The following is a 21,719-nucleotide window of genomic DNA, read 5'->3' as shown; positions in this document are numbered from 1 at the left end:
CCAATTCATGGCCACAACCAGTTGGACAAACAAAAGTAGCCTATTTCACTTACAGGTCCCGTTGCACGGGTAGTGCGTTTCTTCATGCGTCCTCTGTCCTATTTTCGACCTCGTCGACGTCTAACCGACAGGTCTCACTTCTCATTGCTCTCGAGATGGCGCGGAACAAAGTTCGCCCACGTACGGATGCCCTCGATGGGCCAAATGAAGTGCTTCTAGTGAGCGGAAGTGGTCCGTCATCATCTGCTGTCCCCGTGTCCAAGCTTCGACGCGTACTACAGCAAGCAGTTCACTCCTACCACATCCACCTCTCCTGGACAACTCGACAAACATTCCTCGTAGTCGTGAACCTCTTCGGGTTGCTCTATCTTTTCGTGACTGTGCCATTTCGCGTGGCTTTTTATTACGATCCGTACGACGATCATCACTCATGGACAAAGGAACTCACAGTATTTACCGCTATCGACACACTTATTGACCTTATAGCTCTCGTGCAATTCAGATTTTTCTTCAGTCGTTGGAGACGAACACAACCGTCCGTATTTTCAGCTACGTCTGAGGTGACGTCCACCCGAAGGTCGGATACCAACACTCTCACTCGAACACCATCATTCATCGAGCATCAGCGTCAAGGCAAAGTCAAGTGGACAATTGCAACCATTTTATCCGCCTCCTCCATGCCCGAGACGGTCGTTTCTAAGAGGACACAATTGCGTTTAGAGTTATTACTAGAGCTCGTTGCACTGGTTCCGGTGGAGGTAATTCCAATCGCTCTAAGAGCGTTTAATGTGCTGCATCTGGTGCGAATTACCAAGCTGTGTCGACTCTACAAGCTTCGGCGTTGTTTCGCACGAATTGCAAAGCTTTATTCCCATCGGGCGTGGTCTCAGCATTTGTCGTCTACGGGTGTAGATACTTTAGTTAGGACGATTGGAGTCTGTGCGGGGTTATGCCACTGGGCGGCGTGTGGATATATGCTCATTGCACATTTGCAATGCGGTGTTGGCCTAGAATTCTGCCACCAAGACACAGAGACGAGCTGGGTCGTCCGAGATCGTCTTTTTGGGGCTTCAGTTGCAAGAAAATATGGGCGTACACTGTATTGGGCGTCGCGAACGCTCGTGTTGCTCGGATATGACGATGTGACGCCTGTTTCCAATGCAGAAACACTGTATACAGTGGTTGTTGTGCTCATGGGGGCGCTATGTGGATCGTCATTACTAGCTAATTTCCTGTTTTTGTTTCGTTTTCGCAATGCTCGGTACGCAGCGTACACGACCCATATGGACAATGCTCGAGAATATATGCGCTCTCGCAATATTCCACGACCATTACGGCATCAAGTGATGGCGTTTTTCAGCTACTCGTGGAACGCACACCAGAGTCTCGACGGCGAAGATGCTCTTCGTTTGATGCCCAAGCATTTGCAGTCCAAAGTCGTGTTCAACATCAAGGCCAGTCGTTTAAAGCAAGTGTGTTTTCTTACAAAGGAGAGTATCGAGTTTACCAACATGCTGGCACTTGCACTCGTCCGACGGGTATACTCACCTGGAGACCAGATCATCGAGCCAAAGATCAATGCGGAGACTTTTTTCGTGATACGAGGCAAAGTGGTGGTTTCGGCGTTTAACGGCTCGAACGCCAAGGAGTTTTCAGCGGGGGAATTCTTTGCGGACGTTTGCTTACTCGATCCAGAACAGTACGAGCAGAAGGCTGTGGCTAAAACGTTTTGCGAACTGTATGTATTAGCCAAGAGCAAATTCGACGAGGCTTTAAAAGAGTTTTATCGTGGAAACGAGGCTGATGTACGCTTACGGATGACTGATACTCTGGAAAAATATCTAAACCAACTTCAGAAGATGCAAAAAATGTTGGGTATGCAAGGTATTCGCGAAGGTGGAAGCAGGAAAATGCTTATGAGCTCTCATAGTCTGATCGCCGAAGACAAAACTACGGCCGAATCCGTTCGAGGCATCAGCTGGCAGCATCCTGGATCGTATTTCAGTGTATTGTGGGATACAGCGCGTCTAGCAGCGATCGTTTACGTTGCCTTTGAGGTTCCGTATTTCGCTGTGTTTATTACTATGGGCGACGAGGCGGATATATTCATGGTCCAGCAGGACGTTAGTCTGCGCTACGTGTTAACGGTTTTGGTCGAGGTTCTGTTAGGAATTGATCTCTTTCTCCGCGCACGTTATTTCTCGTATTTGGACCCGAATGTGATGCTGAATGTGGTGCAACCAAGCCTTATCTTCGAAAATTACAAAGCCAATGGATTTTATATCGACTTGGTAGCATGGCTACCTGTGGGTCTTGTGCTAGATTTTCTACCTGCTGGCACAATTCACGGATATTCCGCGATCTTCCGTCTGCTTCGTATGCTACGCATACGTTTGATACCAAGTTTACTAGCCAATCTCGCTGATTTCTATGGATTGAGTTCCAAACTACAGACTGTTGTCTTCTTAGTTCTTGGAGTTACTCTGATGTTGCACGTGGTTGGCTGCGCATGGTTCCAAATGACATTAATTGAACAAGATAGCGATTCTCTGCTTGGTGACATAGCAACCATGTCAGCATTAACCCGCCCCGAGTGTCTGGAACAAGCCACGAAATTTCAGAACTGTACTTGGGTAATTTACGATTGTTACTCGCATATTGGCGTAACTTTCCCAGTAGAGAACCCAGAATCAATGTACCAGGCTCCATTCGCGTATCTGCGTTCGTTGTACTGGGCAGTTGTGACACTGACAGCAGTGGGGTACGGCGATATCGTCGCGTACTCTACTGCAGAGAGTTATTTTGCAGCATTTTGGATATTTGTGGGAGGAATTATTAACTTTGGCGTTGTGGGAGCAATGTCAAGTACTATTTCGAACGCGATGGCTCCACACCACCACTATATGGAGAAGATTAATACGCTGAATCACGTCTTGGAGCGGATGGAGGTTTCGGAACATTTAAGCGGTGAAATTCGACGCTTCTACCATCAACAATTCACTGGAAGAAAGCAATGTTACGAGTCTCAATTGTTGTCAAATTTACCCGACCAATTGTGCTACAAGATCTCGTCGCTTTTGCACTCCGAAGCCGTGAAGTGTATCCCACTTTTTAATTCAGCGAGCACGGGATTTCTTAAAGAAGTGACGGGAAAATTCCGTCACAGAAGTTATCAAAATGGCGAAACGATTTGTCTGGAGGGAGATGTGTGCCGGAAATTCTTTGTATTCTTGCACAACAGCAAGGTCAATTTGTTTTTTCGACTTCGCAAAGCACCAGTACGTGCACTCTGTAACGGAGACAGCTATGGTGTGAACGAGTTTCTGTTAAGACGACCATATCCTGCAACGATCCGTGCTGCGGCGCATGTTCAGGCTTCGGTCATGACACGAGAACAATTCGACGTTATCCAGCGTAAATTTGCTAAAGACGTTGGTGACATGAAATCTAAGGCTGAAGCGTTGGTGATTGTAGACCAGAATCGACTTGAACGCATCGTTGCGAATCTAGAGAAGCTCAAATTACAGCCCCACTCCATGCATACCCCAACGCTCTTTTATCAGCGTGACAATGCTCTCATTACAAAAGGGACTCAGCAACTCGTTCGTGGGATACATTTGAGGGAGTCGTTAACTACAGTATGGAATGCGCTCGTCACTAGTTGGAACGTCTACAATGCGTTTTTCGTTATATTTCGAGTGTGTTTTCACTCTCATCTTCACTTTTCCAGTGGAACTAATACTGCTATTTGGGCTGCAGATATTTGCTGCGATATCTTCTTTGCACTTGATATTTACCTTCGACTGTATTACTTCGGCTGTCCTGATGTCGGGTTGGAAAACCTGATCGAGCGGAAAGAGGTCGATAAACAGTATCGTCGGAGTTCGACGTTGAAGTGGGATATTCTGGCGTCGTTGCCACTCTACACTCCATTTGCCAGCGGATCATTGACTGCCAGTCTGTGTCGATTACCTCGCCTTATTAGATGTATCGATATATGGACGTACCTTGACGATGGCATTATTCTCATCCAGCAGCATTTCGCGTCTCACAATGTATCAGCGTATCTGAGTCCAGTGAAGCTCATGATCATCTTGGTGCTCGTGGCTCACTATGTGGGTTGTATTTTCTTTTGGATCTCAGAACATGAATGCGAACACGTTCAAAAGTGCTGGGTAGACAATGATCATCTGCTTCATCAGTATCACCACTCGCTGATTATGCTATACGCAAAGTCTTTTTACTGGGCTACCACGACATTACTGCTAGTAGGGTCTCGTGAGAGTGTTCCTCGTGATACGGCTGGTACGTTGTGGACAGGCTTCACGTGTTTGTGTTGCACATTCATTATCGGTCACATTGTGGGAGAAATATCAGAACTTATCCTCGAACTTGGGAAAGAAACAAAACATTACAAAAGTCACGTCGCGAGTTTCGAGAGTTTTGCGAAAAAACATGAACTGCCTCAGACATTACGGGATCGTATCACCTATTTCTTTCGCGTGCACTTCGAGCACACAAAAGGGAGCGATTTGTTCGCTACAGTGCACGATTTGTCCGCCAACCTTCGTCTGAAACTAATGCTTGAAATTTACGGAAATTCCATTGCGAATCTGCCAATTTGTCGATTCTTGACAGCGTCGCAGGTGAACAATCTAGCATTACGATTAAAACCCGAGTTGTTCATCCCAGGGGATGATATTCTAGTGGAAGGAACGTATGGGAATCGTCTGTGTACACTACGCAAAGGCATGGCTGCTTGCTACTGGACAAGTGCTGTAGCCGCAGTGGCTATACTAATGGAAGGCGCATTCTTTGGCGAGATCGCGTTCTTCCTCCCTAACCAGCGACGACTTGCTACTGTTAAAGCTACTATGTTCTGTGAGGTGTTGTACGTTTCTAAACATGACTGGCAAGAACTCTGGGCGAGTAGTGGCAATGCGGCAGACACTCACGTTCAGAAACACGCTCTCCATGCCATTCTCGGCTGGGTCAGCAGTCGACTACAACGGTATCAAAACGCCACTCTTCGAGCCGCTAAGCAAGTCAAGCATTTCGTTTATCCACCTTCAGAAGAGGGAAATATAAAAACACAACCGCAATCAAACCATAAAACCGGTCCGGGGATCTTGCGAGCTGCCACACCTCCACGAAGGATGTCACAAGCTGAAGTATGTCGGTTATTTGTGCACCCGGAGGTGCAGCTCCTGGAGAAGAAAGCTGAGTATCTATTAACGAAAAGTGACGAATGTACGGAGAAATTCAGTCCAGCTATCGCTTCCATCCAAGCGCGAAGATCGTCGTCGATATTCGCAACAGTACGGCGCTCAGTTACACAGAGCAGAGATCGAACTACGGTATCACACGGGAGTCAATGGAAGAGTGGGAACTCCGATGCTTCATTTATGATTAAAAAGTCTACAGGCGATACTACAGCGGACATCCGCCAACTCCAATTCATAGTGGACCTTAATCCACTGAACAAACATATTTACAGTGGCTTAAGTACGCAGCGTCTTCGTTCAATGGAGCGGGAATGCTGGTCACGCTTTGGAGTTCTCGCGGAAGCCCAGCGTGCAGTTGATAACCTTCTGAACCAGTTAGTAATTTCAGATAATACTCAAGCTACTCGTCGTCCGGAAATCAAGATCCAACCTGGACGAAAGGGAAAAAGACTTCGATTGAGCACCAGTTTTCGCCTAAAAAAGAGGAACATGGAAGCTCCCAAGGTGAAATCTTCACTGAAGAGCACTTTAAAGGTAGGGAAAACACCGTTAGTGTCTTCGGGTGGCAACAAAACCAGGCAAAAAAGGCGTCGGTTGTCTGTGGCAGCGGTTAATGAACGACCTCAAGTTGGTCCGTCAAATTCTGAACACGTTGCAACAGACGTACGAAGGTCACGCTGCTTTTCTTTACCAGTAATTGAGGCCGACTTTTTAAGAGTTACAAAACGTAAACAAGCGCCTAGTCTGTCGAAGACGTCAGGAATTAGCTTTGAGATTCTGCAGCGCTGCCAACGACCGCAATATGCTAAACAATTACACTGGTATCACCTCTATCGACAGTGGAGAGCTTCTACTAAGGCCTCAGCAAGTCGTGTTCTACCGAATCTGTCCACCGGAAGTAAACGAGGCTCTATTGTCTCTCCGACCGGAACCCCAAGCTTCCGCAGCTTCAATCGTCCTCGCGGTGCTGCAGTAGGATCGAGGTTACAACTTCCGAGCCAACGAGCACTTTTCTCTGCTACTACCGACTTGCAGTCGCAAGTTTTTATTCGACGAGTCAAAGAACTGGGCAAATTGTGGGACTTTGTCATGCTTACGATAGCAGTTTATCATTTGATCGTCACTCCATTCAAGATCAGCTTTTCACCTGCTCTCATCGAGTTATCCGATGGAACACTACGTAGTTGGTCGATTGTAGAGATGCTCTTGGACGTACTGTGCTTGGTTGACGTTCTGTATCAATTGCAGCACGCTTCGACGATGCAACAGAATATTTTCTCGGCCTCAAACTCGTCCAAAAACGGCCTTCATCACGCTCTTACTGCGAATCCAGAGTTACGATCGTATATTGTCGCGATGCTGCCTCTTGAACTCCTACTTCTTGCTTCTAACATCCGTGTACCTATCCCGGAATCGTCCATGTTACACAGTGGTGCATCATGGTGGACTACTCGCTGGCTTCTGCGAATGAATCGCATGCTGCTGCTGCGTCGAATTGAGCCATTATCCGAGCAACTTATTCAGTTTATGGTGCATGATCTCAAGATACCTGTCAGCGAAGAAATGCTGTACTTCATAAGAGGTTTAGCATCCTATCTTGCAACTGGTCACCTCCTCGCTTGTATTTGGTTCATCACCAGTGAAACTGGATTCCATCAATACGGGACGTCTTGGCTTGCAACTTCCGGCATGTTGACGTATATTGCAGATGAATCAACTGTTGTGGAGCATGCACGTCGAATGCTAAGCCAGACTGCAAGCACTTTTTCTTTAGACACTGTGTCTCTAATTCGGAAGTACCTTCGGTCATTCCTGTTCTCGATAGAGTGTATCTCTACTCTATTTTACGGTGATATCTTATCCATGAATCCGTTAGAGTTAGTAGCGGAAATCATCATTACATTCTGGAGTATTTACATATACGGCGCGCTGGTTGGCGCTCAAGCGGAGCTGTTGGATGCGCGTGCAAAGAGCGAGGCCAAGTTTGAACAACGTTTAGGAGAACTACACCATTACGTACTGCAAAATGACGTTCCCAAGACTCTAAGACGCCAGATTAAAGCTTACTACGCGCGGCTGTGGGTTCGAGGTCGCGGTGAGAGTGAGTTCTCGTCAGTGAAAAAAGTTTCGCGGTTGTTATACGAGGATGTGGTGTCTACTACACTCCGTCATTTCGCCGCACAAGTTAAGGCGTTCCGAGGATTAGAGGAACATTTCTTACGGGCGTTGCTTGTCTGTTTACAGTATGTTGTGTGTGAGGAGGACGAGGAAATCGTCATGAAAGGCGATGTCGATAGGAGCATGTACTTTATCGCTCAAGGACGTGTTCTAGTCAAGACGGATGCGTCAGGTGTTACTAAAGAGCGTGGAGAGTACTTTGGCGAGCTGACTTTGCTTTACGGTATCTCACGATTAGAGACATGCGTCGCTCTTACTGTAACGGAGTTGCATCGACTAGATCACGAACCCTACGAGCGTCTACTGCTAGAATTTCCAGAATATCGAGCACGCAATAAACTAGCATGGACTACATTTGCTGAGACCGTTAGAGTAGTGCCTCAGTTCCCCCCTCGGTTGCACAGAACGCTGGCATCGAGACCAAGTATTGCCAGAGTGGTGCCTACTACAGCTGAGAACATGGAGTCACGACTACAATTCTCGTTTGTATTGGGATCCTCAATGAAAATGCTGGCCAGTCTGCAGTCACTACACCCGCTGGAAGCGAAAGATCTGATTCTTAAGTGTCGGGATGGTGCACGCAAGCATCTGTTGCGATGCGTAACACCTGTTAGTAGTAACGGGGCACAAGCGGAACACTCGGATACGAACGGACCAGCCAAATTGACAAAATATCCAGCATAATCTGTCAGTTCTTCACGTTATAGTTAAAGAAATTCTATTATTTTTAAGCTTTCTCGAAAGCCTTCTTGATAGTTTCCGTTCTTTGGTGGTCTGTTGGTCTTGATAATTCAGCTACAACCGCTTCCAAGTGCTCTAAGCTGTCACTATGATGTTCGTGAATACTAGTCTCCCGTGGTGTTCCAGGTGAGCTGTGGAAACTACGCACGGCATCCTCAGCTTCCGGTCTTGCAGTGGCAATACCCAGGACTGTCTTGAGTTGCCTACGAGCACCGTACCGACTCCTTACATACAAATCCTTTGCCTCCAACGGATGCACTTTGTTCAGTCTAGACAATAATTCCATGGCAGAGCGATAGATATATGAATGCGGCAACTGTGCATCGATACGCTCAGCGTTAATCGCGATACTTTCCATGTTGAGAAGTGTCGGTATTTGACTCGATGGTCCTTCTAATCCAGGATTTCTAGTCTTCCCAGGTTTATTAAAACAACGCACAGCTTCTTCGACGATCGAACGCTCCCGGGTTGAACTAGTAGACATAGCGGTCCATGATAGCTTGTTTCGAGCTCGGTATTCAGGGAATTCCAGCAGTAAACGTTCATACGGTTCATGATCTAGCCGATAAAGCTCCGTTACGGTTACAGCACTACATGTTTCTAATCGAGAAATACCGTAAAGTAACGCCAGCTCCCCGAAAAACTCACCGCGTTCTCGGATCGACTCGCTGTTGCCCATTTTGACCGCGACACGTCCTTGGGCAATGAAATACATGCTTCGATCCATATCTCCGATGACAAAAACTTCCTCTTTTTCAGAGCACACGACGTAGTGTAGACAAGCGAGTAAAGCACGTAAAAATGGGTCGTCTAGTGATCGGAATGCTGCAACCTGTACTGCAAAACCTCGTAACGTAGCCAACACTACATCCTCATACAAAGACCTCGAGACGTGCGCCACCGCAGCATATTCAGCCTCCCCTTTACGACGAGCCCACAGACGCGCATAATACACCTTAACCTGTCTCTTTATGTCCTTGGGTACTTCATTCTGGACCAAATAGTGATGCAGCTCGCCTAACGTTTGTTCAAATGCAGCTTCACGTTTAGCGCGTGCATCCAAGAGCTCTCCTTGTGCTCCGACAAGTGCTCCATAGATGTATATGGCCCAAAGTGTGATGACGATCTCCGCTACCAATTCCATAGGGTTCATCGAGAGAATGTCACCGTAAAATAGAGTAGAAATACACTCCAAAGAGAAGAGCAATGAGCGTAAGTATTTGCGAGAAAGAGATACGGTCTCTAACGAAAAAGAACTCACGTGTTCACTAAGCCTTCGCTGGGGGGAGTGTTTAACATCTTGGATAGACGTTAACATACCCGATGTTGCGAGCCATGATGTCCCATAATGTTGTAGACCCACGTAACTCGTGATATACCACATACAAGCTAAGAGATGCCCCATAGTCAGATAGGACGACAGTCCTCGCATAAAGTAAAGGACTGCCTCGTTAACTTGTACTTTTCGATCATAAATTAGAAACTGGAATAGCTGCTCCGTTAGAGGTTCGATATGACTAACAAGAAGCATCCGATTCATGCGTAAGATCCATCGAGATGTCCACCAAGAACCATGACCTTCGATAGACGGCAGGGATATTCGTACATTACTGTTGAATAATAACAATTCAAGTGGAAGCATTGCAACAATATCGGTTCGTAACGCTGGGTTTGACGCCAGTGCTCGTCGAATTCCAGGCTGTCGCGAGCTTGATAGTGATGAAACACCATTTTCTTGTGCTGTAGAGCTGTGCCAGAGTTTGTAACACACGTCGAATAAACACAGTAAATCCATGAAAATCTCGAATCCGGACCATCCACGCAGCGCAGCGTCGGATAATTCACTAAGTTCGGGTGAAAAGCACACTTTAAAAGGCGTGATAAGCGAGTGGTAAATCGCTACCAAAAGCATGGCTAGGTCCCAGAATTTCCCCATTAATTGGACATCTTTGATGAATTTCGTCGCTTTGAGTTCCGTCTTGGCCATATGCAGAGCTTGTTGGCTAGCAATATGGAGCCGAGATCCTATCGCTGCTGATCTGTCGATCAACGAAGAAGTTCGAGGTATAGTATCATTCAGATTGCGACGAATTGAGTTGTGATGTTCGGGTAGAACAGTGGCTTGGTTGCCGTCCTTCCACGCCCGATATCGGTGGAATAGTCGAAGCTGCATTGAATGCTGAGGACGCTGACAGCGCTGGAGCGTCTCAAAGTCAATACCTGGCTGCGTGCTGTTGACAGACAAGTGCGTACTATCACCTCGACGAATTTCATCGAAAAACTCGCGTCCGAACTGCGGCAAGGAGTGACAGCGCGACATACGCGAAAGTCTGGCTGATTGTTCAGTTCTTGTCAAGTGAAATTCCTGCGCTTCAATCGATAACCTACGATCACGTAGTCCACCGACATTTCGCTTGGAAAATAGAGCACTGAGTCTTGGCGCCGCTGCTATTGCGAGCGCTTTCCACTTCTTGGATGCTTCTGGGCCACTTCCTCTTCGGTTCGAAGCTGCCATCACCAACTCGTCTATACTGCGCTTTCGGCTTGTATTTTCACCACTTCGAAGTGAACGTGTACGATGCAGTGTGCCGTTTCTAGCTGGCTGAATCTTGACTGGAGATCGTTGGTCCATGGAGCCAGAGGCACCGGGTGATTGACTGAAGAGCGTATCGCTAGGGGCGAGCTCCTCTAACAGGCGAGTGATTCCGTATTGAGCTACTGAGAGGAGTTTAAAACGTGTCCAGCACTCTTTCTCGATGCTTCGTACATGCTCGTCCGATAGACCATCACGCACATACTTGTTGATCGGGTTCATGTCGATAATAAACTGCACTAAGCGAATGTCCAATGTGGTAGCAGTGTTGTTGCGAGCAATAGGCGTAACGGAGTCGCCTATCATGCTTCGATACACTCCTGACACCCCACTGGAGTTCCCCCTACTCCTGCTGTGTGAGACGCTACTGCGAAGACTTTTTCCCGATATAATTGAAGAGGAACGTCGATGTGTATGCAGTGCTTCAATGGCTGGATGGTACTTCTTAGCACATTTGTCAGTCTTCGCCAATAAATATTTGGTTTTCCTCTCCAAAATCTGCATCTCAGAGGCGATAGAGATCCTTCTGGAGTCCCCAGTCTTTGATGATCCATATCTTGGTGAAGGACTGAGATTTCCCAACGTTGAGGTGCCTACGCCGCTGCTCTCTCTGTGATTTAATAACACCGCAGATAGTCTCGTTCTCGCTTTAGAAGTTCCGGATGCAGCGGCCATTGTCGTATGCAACGTGTGTCGAGAAGATAGCAGACGTTTGGCCTTACTGGCTGCACGCAGACTAGCCCGTTGATACCGCAGCAGACGAGTGTGAACCCAATTGAAAATGGCGTGTTGCGCGTGCTTCTGGACCTGAATATCCGACATATCGCCCGTGGATGTCCACAATTCTTGCCAGTCGTGTTTCGTGACAAACAGCACTTCACAAGCTGTTGCTGCACGCACCGTTGCGAGTCTTCGCTGGCCAGATAAAAAGAACGCAACTTCACCAAACAATGCGCCTTCCATTAGGATAGCCACGCTTGTAACAGAGCTGGTCCAGAAGACGGCAGCGATCCCTCTTCGAAGAGTACACAGCCGACTTCCAAACGTACCCTCGACTAGAATATTATCGCCTGGAATGAAAATCTCCGACTTCAGTCGCAGTGCGAGATTGTTAACTTGTGACGACGTGAGGAAGCGACTGATTGGCAGCAACGAGATGGAATGACCATAAACTTCGAGCATGAGTTTGAGTCGTAAATTAGCTGACAAGTCATGGATTGTATTATGCAAATCCGTTCCTTTTGTATGCTCGAATTGTTCCTTAAAGAAAAATCCAACACGTTTTCGTAAACTTACAGGTAATTCGTTCTCCTTTGCAAAGCCGTCGAAACTCGCAATTCGACTCTTATAGTGTTTAACTTCTTTCCCCAGTTCAAGGATAAGTTCTGATATTTCTCCCACAATGTGACCGATAATGAATGTGCAACACAAACAAGTGAAGCCTGTCCACAACGTACCAGCCGTATCACGAGGAACACTCTCACGAGACCCTACTAGCAGTAATGTCGTGATAGCCCAGTAAAAAGACTTTGCGTACAGCATAATCAGCGAGTGGTGATACTGGTGAAGCAGATGATCATTGTCTACCCAGCACTTTTGAACGTGTGCGCATTCGTGTTCTGAGATCCAAAAGAAAATACAACCCACATAGTGAGCCACGAGCACCAAGATGATCATGAGCTTCACTGGACTCAGATACGCTGATACATTGTGAGACGCGAAATGCTGCTGGATGAGAATAATGCCATCGTCAAGGTACGTCCATATATCGATACATCTAATAAGGCGAGGTAATCGACACAGACTGGCAGTCAATGATCCGCTGGCAAATGGAGTGTAGAGTGGCAACGACGCCAGAATATCCCACTTCAACGTCGAACTCCGACGATACTGTTTATCGACCTCTTTCCGCTCGATCAGGTTTTCCAACCCGACATCAGGACAGCCGAAGTAATACAGTCGAAGGTAAATATCAAGTGCAAAGAAGATATCGCAGCAAATATCTGCAGCCCAAATAGAAGTATTAGTTCCACTGGAAAAGTGAAGATGAGAGTGGAAACAAATGCGGACGATGACGAAGATAGTGTTGTACACGTTGCCACACATTACGATTGCTTTCCAGACGCTTGAGAGGACTTCACGCGTGGCGTTCACGTCACGAACCACTTTGCTTTCTTTTCTTCCACCAACTGTGGGTGTCACCGTCGTATCGCCCTGATAAAACAGAGTTGATGTCGACATCATGTGAGGCTGGAGCTTGAGTCTCTCGAGATTGCGTACAATACGGCGCATGTTTTTCTGCTGTTCGTCCCAAAGTGTTTGGGCCTCTTCCTTCATATCTTTCAAGTCGTCGTCGAATTTACGTTGAATAACGTCGAACTGATCTCGAGTCATGACTGAAGCGTGAACTAACGAGGCTGCCGTGAGAGTAGCGGGGTGGGCACGCCTCAGTAAGAAAGCCATAACTCCGTAACTGTCACCTTCATGAAGAGCGCGAATTGGCACTTTCCTAGATCTAAAGAACACGTTGACTTTACTGCCATGTAAGAAGACGAAGAATTCTCGACAAATATCTCCCTCAAGACAAATCGAATCGCCGTTCTGGTAGATGCGGTGACGAAATTTACCCGTCACTTCTTTTAGAAACTCAATGCTGGCCGAGTCAAAGAGCGTCACGCTTTTCACGGACTCGGAATGCAGCAAAGACGAAATCTCATAACAGAGTTGATCGGGTAAATGCGAGAGTAATTGAGACTCGTACGCTTGTTTGCGTCCAGTAAAGGCATGGTGGTAAAAGCGACGAATCTCGGTGCTCAGTTTCTCCGATATATCCATGCGCTCCAAAACGCTATTCAATGAATTAAGCTTCTCCATATGATGATGATGCGGCGCCATAGCATTCGAAATAGTACTCGACATGGCTCCTACTACTCCAAAATTTATGATTCCACCGACAAATATCCAAAATGCAGCGAAAAAACTCTCTCCAGTTGAATATGCCACTATATCTCCATAGCCGACGGCCGTAAGAGTTACAATGGCCCAGTACACTGAACGCATATACGCGAAGGAGGCCTGATACATGGAGTCCGGATTCTCTGCCGGAAAACTGTCGCCGATATGAGCATAGCAGTCGAATGTCACCCACGAGCAGTTATCAAACAACGTAGAGTGTTTTAAACACTCTGGTCGTGATAGTTCCATTAATATGCTTTTTTCCGCGTGCTCAGTATTTCCTATTTCCGAGATCCAGGCCATTTCGAACCATACACATCCAACAACGTGAAGCATAAAGGTAACGCCTAATAGTAAAGAAATCACAAGATGGGCTTTAGAACTCACGCTGCAATAGTCGCAAATACTCCATAATAATTCCGGAACCTTACGAAGTCGTAAGAGGCGAAGTAAACGAAACATCCAAGAGTATTTCTGGTCTGACGCCGTCGCTAATGACTCTAAGATAACCCCCACTGGTAGCCACGCAATCAAGTCGGCATAGAATCCATTGGCTTTGTACGCTGCGAATATCAGCTGGGGATCTTCAATAGGGAGCATCACGATAGGATCCAAATGTGCGAAATAGCGCGAGCGTAATACGAGATCCGCACCGAAAAGCACTTCAATTAAGAATGCGAGGGAATACCTTAAGCCAAACTCTGGTTGCTCCACAAACAAATGCTGCTCGTTGGTTATTGAGATGAATACAGAGAAGTACGGGACCTCGAACGCAATGAAAATGATCGATAGTAAGCGCACGGCATCCCAGTGAATACGAAACGCAGAGCCCGGCAACTTCCAGTCCACGTTTCGACTCCTGTTATGTGAACTTTCAGTCGTACTGTTGTTCAGATCCCCAGCGCGTCGAGTGCTTCCAGCTCTGTTATGTGCTCCTAGCAGCTTCTTGGTTTTCCGAAGTTGCGTCGTGTATTTTTCAAGTGTTTCTGCCATCCCAGCTCTTACGTCGCCTTCGTTATCCCTGTGAAATTCGCTCATAGCGTCGTCAAACTTGCTCTTCGCCAGCACATAAAGTTCACAAAAGGTTTTAGCAACGGCTTTTTCCTCGAATGTCTCTGGGAAGAGAAGGCACGAGTCAGCGAAGAAATCTCCCGTTTGGCATTCTTTTGAATTTGATCCGTCGAAGGACGAAAGCATCACTGTGCCGCGGATGACGAAGAACATTTGAGCGTTAAATTTGGGCTCGATGATCTGATCAGCTGGCGAATATACACATCGAACGAGAGCGGCCGCAAGGAGGTTGAGAAACTCGACGTTTTCTTTTGCCAGAAAGCATACCTGCTTGATCCGACTCGCTTTTAGAGTGGAGATAACCTTGGATTGCAGATGCTTGGGCATTAAATGCAGAGCTTCTTCGCTGTCGAGACTATGGTGGGTGTTCCACGCGTAGCTGAAGTAAGCGATCACTTGTCGTCGCACAACACGGGGGATGTTCTGAGAGCGCATATACTCTCGAGCGTTGTCCACGTGTGTCGAGAAGGCAGCATACCGCGCATTTCTAAACCTGAAGATGAAGAGAAATGTTGCTAGTAAAGATGATCCGAATAGCGCCCCCATTAGAATCACAACCAAAGCGTAAATGGTCTCGACATCGGATACTGGCGTCACGTCATCGTATCCCAGTAAAACCATAGTTCTTGATGCCCAGTAAAGTGTACGAGCATATTTACGTGCAACTGACGCGCCAAAAAGTCCATCGCGAACCGCCCAGCTCGTCTCTACGTGGTCGTCACAAGCCTCAAGAGAAACCCCACACTGCGCATGGGCGATCAGCATGTATCCACAAGCCACGTAATGACACAGACCGGCACACAGACCAATATTTTTCACAAGACTGGCGATACCAATAGATGATAAATGCTGTACCCATGTCCGATCCGAGTAAATATTAGTAAAACGCTCTAAGCAGTGGCGTAGTTTATAGAGCCGACATAACTTGGTAATCCGCACCAAATGCAGCGAATTGTATGCTCCCGTGGCGTAAGTTATTATTTCCACTGGTAGTAATGCCACCACCTCTAGTATCAATTGTAGTTTTTGAGTTCTCACAAAATTTCGGTTAGAAATTGTATCGTCCATAGTGTTGCCATGCCGTCCAATAGAGGCCAACGTCCACTTAGTCTTCCCACGATGCTGGATTTTGAATGACGATGAGCGCATAAGCAGCCTTGTGGATTGTTGCAAATTGTGGGTTTTACTCACGTTGAAACTGGCGAATCTCGGTCCGAAAACTTTTTTCTGACGTTGATAAAAGCGTAAAAACTCCAAAATTCCCATAAGATCTGCGACCGCATCCATTGCGACAAAAAGACTGAGTTCTTCTGTCCAGCCGAGAGTGTTGGTCGTTCCGTAGTTGAATGGGTCGTAGTAGAAGGCGATACGAAAGGGAACTGTAAAGAAAATGTAGAGTACAGCGCAGAGACTGATGCTCGACCGGATGGTCTGTCGTGTGGTCCACGGGAGTTTCTCGTACGCGGTCTCAATGGGCCCAAAGGGCCATCGGCGAGGGCGTCGTAGGTGACTGGGCTTGGATCGGAAGCCTTGAGTCACCACTGAGGGCCCTTTGAGTGTGGGACCACCACTGACACTTGACGCGTAGACTTTCATGGTCATGAGCCATTAAACTAACTGGGCAGGAGCCGCGTCCGCGTCCAGGGGGTTTCATCAACCGAGGTATTTATACCAGACAGGTCTACAGAGCTCTTGGAAGGGCGGACTTGGGTTAACAATGGCCTCTCTAAATCGTAATAGAATGTTATTTAACCCCAGTGAATTTTGTCCTACGAAAAAGGATAAAACCTCGAGTTAAGGTTTTTTAAGTTTCTCCTAGCACCAAAATTTGGTAGGATTGGTAGGACAAAAAAAATATAAGCAGACCGCTGACGGAAACTTCAACTTCCTCGCGTTACGCGCGCGGAAGCGTCAATCCTTGCAGCGACGTCGACACACAGCACCCTTCACATCTTGTTTGGGGTCAAGCAAGGTTCGTGTGCGCGAGGACGGAACCAACTCCTTGCAGAACGAGTCATTAACGTTTGCTATGGCAACTTATAGCACTGGAACTCCAATTCTAACACGACATCACGATGTCGGAGAGCGAGAGCAACTCCGACCAGTCTGCTAGCGACTCTGGAGTTGCTGGGGATTCATCTACAGCGTGGAAATTTATTGATGAGCCCTCACCCCAGCTTCACGTAGAGGATGTGGAAGCATTTCTGCTGAGCAAGGCTAGAACAGAGGCAAATCGTGTTGCCAAGAAGTTGTTAGTGCGCATTTTTGGCACTGAACACCGCCTTCCATCAGATGTGACCACGCAAGACATCATGAAAGCTTGGTTGGATCCGTCATTTCTTGTGCGCGCAGCGGCACGTGAACAGCAGTCTGGCACAATCTGCGTTCGTATCACGTTCGGATTTACTGAAGTTTTTGCAAGTGGAATTATGGCTGGCATTCTATTCAGTGTCGCCATCAAATTTTTACGAGCGTTCAAATAAGCAGTACTATCCGCCGGTGAAATCCGTTATGCCATCCAAGCGATACTTTGCTATTCTGCGCGCGTTTGGCAAACCAAATGCAGAAGACGATGTATCGTCAACACACTGGAAAGTTCCTTTTCAGCATGATCCTAATTTGTCTCACGCGATGGATGAACTACGTCGACTCTGTTCCAGATTTGGCTTTGTTTCTGAGGTATCAATTGCGAAACTCGACGACGATTTGCTACGCCTTCGATCGAGTGCAGTGGATGATCTTGGGTTAACTCGAACTCGAAACCCTAAGAATGGGTACGTTGAGAGGACTGGGAGGCACAATAATTCACAGAACTTACGTTGTTGTTATGAAGATATGGTCCTGTTCAACATGGAATAGTGTCACTTGCGACAGGTCTCTTTCTCGGTGGACATATTGCCTCCAAGGGAGAGACTGTGGTTGATGTAGTGAAGATTCTTCAACGTGGATTGTGTGGAGCAACTACAGACAGTCAGATTCGTTTGCCAGGGATAATGTTTGCGCTAGACAGAGGATATCAATCCAAGGAAGTCAACAAGCAAATTCTGGAGTGTGGGGCTCCGATTATTGGAACACACAAGAAGAATTCAAGTTTTCCTTTCATATTTGGGGCAGCTCCAAAAAAAACACCAAAAACTTGTCCGTGAGCAAGGTGCAAAATATGCACAATGGGCAGTATCTAAACCTGTGCAGCGGGGTGCAGCTAAACCGAATCAACCTTCATACGCTTTGGCGTACCGATCAGGTCTCGGAAATGTAGTTCTCTGCAACACGTCAGTGGAAGCGGTTGGCCCTGGGAAGTGGTCTTATATTGTGGAGCAGCGACAAGCTTCAATTGAAACTACCAGCGACGAGAACACCTTCAAAGTATTCGAGACATCAGCCCACTTGCTCATTAAGTCTCAGCGGACCCCAGATTGGTTTTTGATGCGTCAATTTCGGGTTACGGGGATGGTAGCAATAAAAGTGCTCCGTGCAATTGCTAAGGCCCCTTGTGGTGACGGAACTGATAGCGGTTCCTCCGAGATCTGTCAGACACTGGCTGGAACCTCTACAATGCAATTTTTACTCCGCCTTTTGGAAATTTCTCAGTCACAAGGCAATGAACAACGTGATACAGCACTAACTAGGGGTGAGATGGAACGGCTTACATGCGCTGATTTACGACAAAAATGTAAAGATCAGGACATTGCAGGCTATGGGAGCAAGGCAACACTAATTGATCGGATTCTAAACCAAGATGATGAAGCAACATCGCCCAGGACGAAATCTCTTGAGGCTGTATTGATTGAGGCATGGTTTTTAAAGCCTAAATCATCACCAGAAATGAAAACAGGATCCAAGAACGAGGATAGTATTTGCTCGCATCTACCTCCATTCTTTACAGCAACTCAAGCTTCACAATTCAGCAGATGAAGTCCTATGGACTGTTGTGTCGGTAAGCGCGCAATTTGTCCTTTGACTTCATTCGTATCCACACTTACTTAATGGTTGCATCTGTAGCCCTGAGCAACGATATCTGGCGTGTTCACCCGATGGAATAGCCTACGTTAATTAGCCGCAATCGGTAACCTTTTTCGCAGTCCTGGAGTATAAAACAAGAACGACTCCGACAACCATTGAAAAGGAAAATACAGTTGCAACAAAGCGTGGAAAATTTGTGACTGTCACGCTGAATTCTGTGAGAGATAGCAAGACTTTCAAAAAACTAGTTCCTGACCAAGCTCATCGATCTCAATTGCTACACAACTTGGTTTGTAGCTCCGTGAAGAATGGGTTTTTGGTTTATGCCTCCACTTCAACAGTAATCCGGGTGATTCATTGGGTTCTGAGTGATGACGTCGTAGAGGCGTATCTGCTTGCCTTTGAGCGCGTCAATGATAGTTGCCTAAACTGGATTTATTCGTCAAATGAAGCGCTCCCACAGCTATCAACTGAAGAGCTAGGTCATTGCGGAGACATTGCAACTCTCAAACAGCACTTGGGTTTGTGGCGACAGCTCAATGATTTGGTTGACAAAAATGATGGGCCTTTGCCACCGGCAAAGCATATCATTTTAACCGTCATTGCGACTTGGAATCGTGTGAAAGGTGGTATTGATGTTTACTCGCGTTTCCTGAAGAACGTTCATGCGCGCCATCTCCACTTGCCGCCGCTTGCAGCTATTTGGATCCGAATGCTTTTGTCAATCGTGTACAACGCGTATCAATCAAGCCAGTTGCTACAAGTAAGTTCTTGCTCATTTTCCCTGAAGAATAGTACTAACACAACCAAAGAGCTACTCGTATTTGATGTTTGACACGTGGTGCGACTCTTACAGCTCGTTTCAGCAGTTTAAAAGCGAAAACATGTCGTTCAACTCGTTTTTTAGTGAGGCAGCTGAGTGTATAGCTGAGTTGATTCCCGTGGAAAACGCTGATTTGGACTTCAACAACATGATCGCAACTGGTGAAGATGATGACGAATCCACAGCAAGTGTTGCGATGTCTCCAAAAGCATCTACAGCCTACAACAAACTTAATCGTTTTAACGAGGATCCCGAGTTTCGACAACTGCGACTTTCGAAGTGCAGTACCCACCACACTGTAAGCGTTTGTGCGATCTTGGTTGGAATTGTAACACAAACTGAGTTAATATGTGCATACAGGATCTTTTGTCCTCCAACAAGCAGCTAACTTGCATTGTTTGCTGCCAGTTGAATCATGACGAGGAAAACATGCCCCACTCTCGTAAAGGCTTCAAGACCAGATATTTCTGTACTATTTGCAACGTGCCACTGTGCAAGGCTTCGCGATGGGAAGACGGAAAATCGTGATTTGATCGATTTCATCTGCTGAGTCACGTGCCGGAACCGTGCCAACCGTCATCATCACAGCGACCAAAGAAGATTCGTCCGCCACCTCCCTCCCGCAAGCATTCACGTGACTCAATCGAGCCAAACGAACGTGCCATTACAAGATTAGTGGCTAGAAAACGACGCCGCTCTAGTCGTTTGATGGTACGCGGTGCATAACTCCGATGGCTGCCTTCAAAAATTTGTCCTAGCGGCTAGGAGAAAACGCGGTTTTGGAGCTGCAAGTGAGGTCTCTCTTTCAAGCACCATCTTTATATTAATTTTAGACTTCTAGGCTTCATCCTTTTTCACCTTATTGCTACATGTCTTCGCTTCGTAAATGAAGCTTTACTTTCTTGAAGCAAGCTCTAGTGACGTGAAGATGATCCAGTTAAATTTTATCCTTTTTTTCTCCTACCAAAACTGCTCACTGGGGTTAAGTTTAAGAAGAATCGGGTCAGCTCCAAAAGCCAAAGCTACGTTTTATCATAAAGAAGTCATTTCATTTTATTTTTTAAGCATAAAATACACATGTTAAATGGACGTACGGAAGAATTTGAAATCATTCATTTTATATAATTTAAATTAAAAAGAAACGTTTGAAATTCTTCCGTACTCATTTATAATAAACATGTATATACAGTGCGTTCATGTATTACGAGTTTTCCAAAGAAAAATTAATGTTAAATGATTTTTAACGTTTTATTGTTAAACATAAAGAAAGACGGAAACGACTGTGTAATAGAGGTCATATGATATTTTTTTTAATGAGTGACGTACATGTCAATTTAAGAGCATACATGTATATTACTGTCCAGGACATATTTTGACTTTTCCAAACTAAAATGATTTTTATAATATAACGTTTTATTGTTAATTGTTAAAGTTAAAGGAATTGTGATGGCATTCTAAAGACAAAAGGAAACTAGTGTGTATTAATAATACGCGTCACAGGAACTTTTAAGTGAGTGACATATGCCAATTAACTAACTGAGGTCATAGGAACTTGCTCGAACAAAAAAACAGGAGTCAGAAGAAGATTAAAAATAATTGGGCATTCTGCCTCAGATTCTAATCGAGTTACGTTATAATATTCCGGATCATTTCCTGGAAGGGCGATTTCAGTGAGGTTGACGGTACCTGAGTACATTAGTTAAGACTCTCTGCAGCTCATTCTCTCTTGTGCCAACACCTACGTACCTTCTTTCCAATCCGACAAGACTCCGAGTGCTCTATCATGAACAAGCACTCGATTGTTTCGCTGCTCTTCGTGCTGATTGCTGTTATGACCTTTAGTCATGCCAATGATGCGATCCCAACCGAGCTGGAGGAGGTCCCGGCTGGAGTGGCACTCGTCGGTGACAAGGAACCCATTCCTGGTGCTAACACGGAGCAATTCATCGGAGGACGCGGTCGGTTATTCCGTCATCGCTTCCGTTTCCCGTACGGCGGTGGCTTCCGCTATGGATGGCGCTACCCTCTTGGCTGGTGGAACTCGTTCGGTCGTCCCATCTACGGCCCCAGCTGCCTGTTTGGTCGTCCTATTGGAGGCTTCTTCTTCTGCTAATCGCGGTGAAGTATCTGATGCACCGCAAGAAAAACTGGACAGACATACCCACGGCAA

At 46.4% G+C, this 21,719-nt stretch overlaps 5 protein-coding genes across 5 annotated transcripts; 4 read left to right on the top strand and 1 right to left on the bottom strand.

The window, feature by feature from the left end:
- Nucleotide 1: 1 nt before the first annotated feature.
- PPTG_06813 (hypothetical protein) lies at nucleotides 2-8,144 on the top strand. The gene has a single exon (XM_008900859.1). The coding sequence runs from the start codon at nucleotides 156-158 to the stop codon at nucleotides 8,085-8,087; it is 7,932 nt and encodes a 2,643-aa protein (XP_008899107.1). The 5' UTR covers nucleotides 2-155; the 3' UTR covers nucleotides 8,088-8,144.
- PPTG_06812 (hypothetical protein) lies at nucleotides 8,079-16,491 on the bottom strand. Its single transcript, XM_008900858.1, has one exon. The coding sequence runs from the start codon at nucleotides 16,363-16,365 to the stop codon at nucleotides 8,131-8,133; it is 8,235 nt and encodes a 2,744-aa protein (XP_008899106.1). The 5' UTR covers nucleotides 16,366-16,491; the 3' UTR covers nucleotides 8,079-8,130.
- A 347-nt stretch (nucleotides 16,492-16,838) lies between these two features.
- On the top strand, nucleotides 16,839-18,481 carry PPTG_06811 (hypothetical protein; the record flags this gene model as incomplete). Its single annotated transcript, XM_008900857.1, has 4 exons — nucleotides 16,839-17,057; nucleotides 17,116-17,537; nucleotides 17,770-17,914; nucleotides 18,458-18,481. The coding sequence occupies 4 exons, from the start codon at nucleotides 16,839-16,841 to the stop codon at nucleotides 18,479-18,481; spliced, it is 810 nt and encodes a 269-aa protein (XP_008899105.1).
- Nucleotides 18,482-19,610: 1,129 nt separating this feature from the next.
- On the top strand, nucleotides 19,611-20,077 carry PPTG_21960 (hypothetical protein; the record flags this gene model as incomplete). The annotated part of the gene is made up of 2 exons (XM_008901128.1): nucleotides 19,611-19,847; nucleotides 19,958-20,077. The coding sequence occupies 2 exons, from the start codon at nucleotides 19,611-19,613 to the stop codon at nucleotides 20,075-20,077; spliced, it is 357 nt and encodes a 118-aa protein (XP_008899376.1).
- Nucleotides 20,078-21,332: 1,255 nt separating this feature from the next.
- On the top strand, nucleotides 21,333-21,662 carry PPTG_06810 (hypothetical protein; the record flags this gene model as incomplete). The annotated part of the gene is made up of 1 exon (XM_008900856.1): nucleotides 21,333-21,662. The coding sequence occupies one exon, from the start codon at nucleotides 21,333-21,335 to the stop codon at nucleotides 21,660-21,662; it is 330 nt and encodes a 109-aa protein (XP_008899104.1).
- Nucleotides 21,663-21,719: the final 57 nt, after the last annotated feature.

Source organism: Phytophthora parasitica, assembly GCF_000247585.1.
Source record: "Phytophthora parasitica INRA-310 unplaced genomic scaffold supercont2.10, whole genome shotgun sequence".
In the NCBI taxonomy this organism is placed as follows: Eukaryota; Oomycota; class Peronosporomycetes; order Peronosporales; family Peronosporaceae; genus Phytophthora; species Phytophthora nicotianae.
Note: the sequence above shows the minus strand (reverse complement) of the source record. Positions and strands in the feature narration are given on the sequence as shown.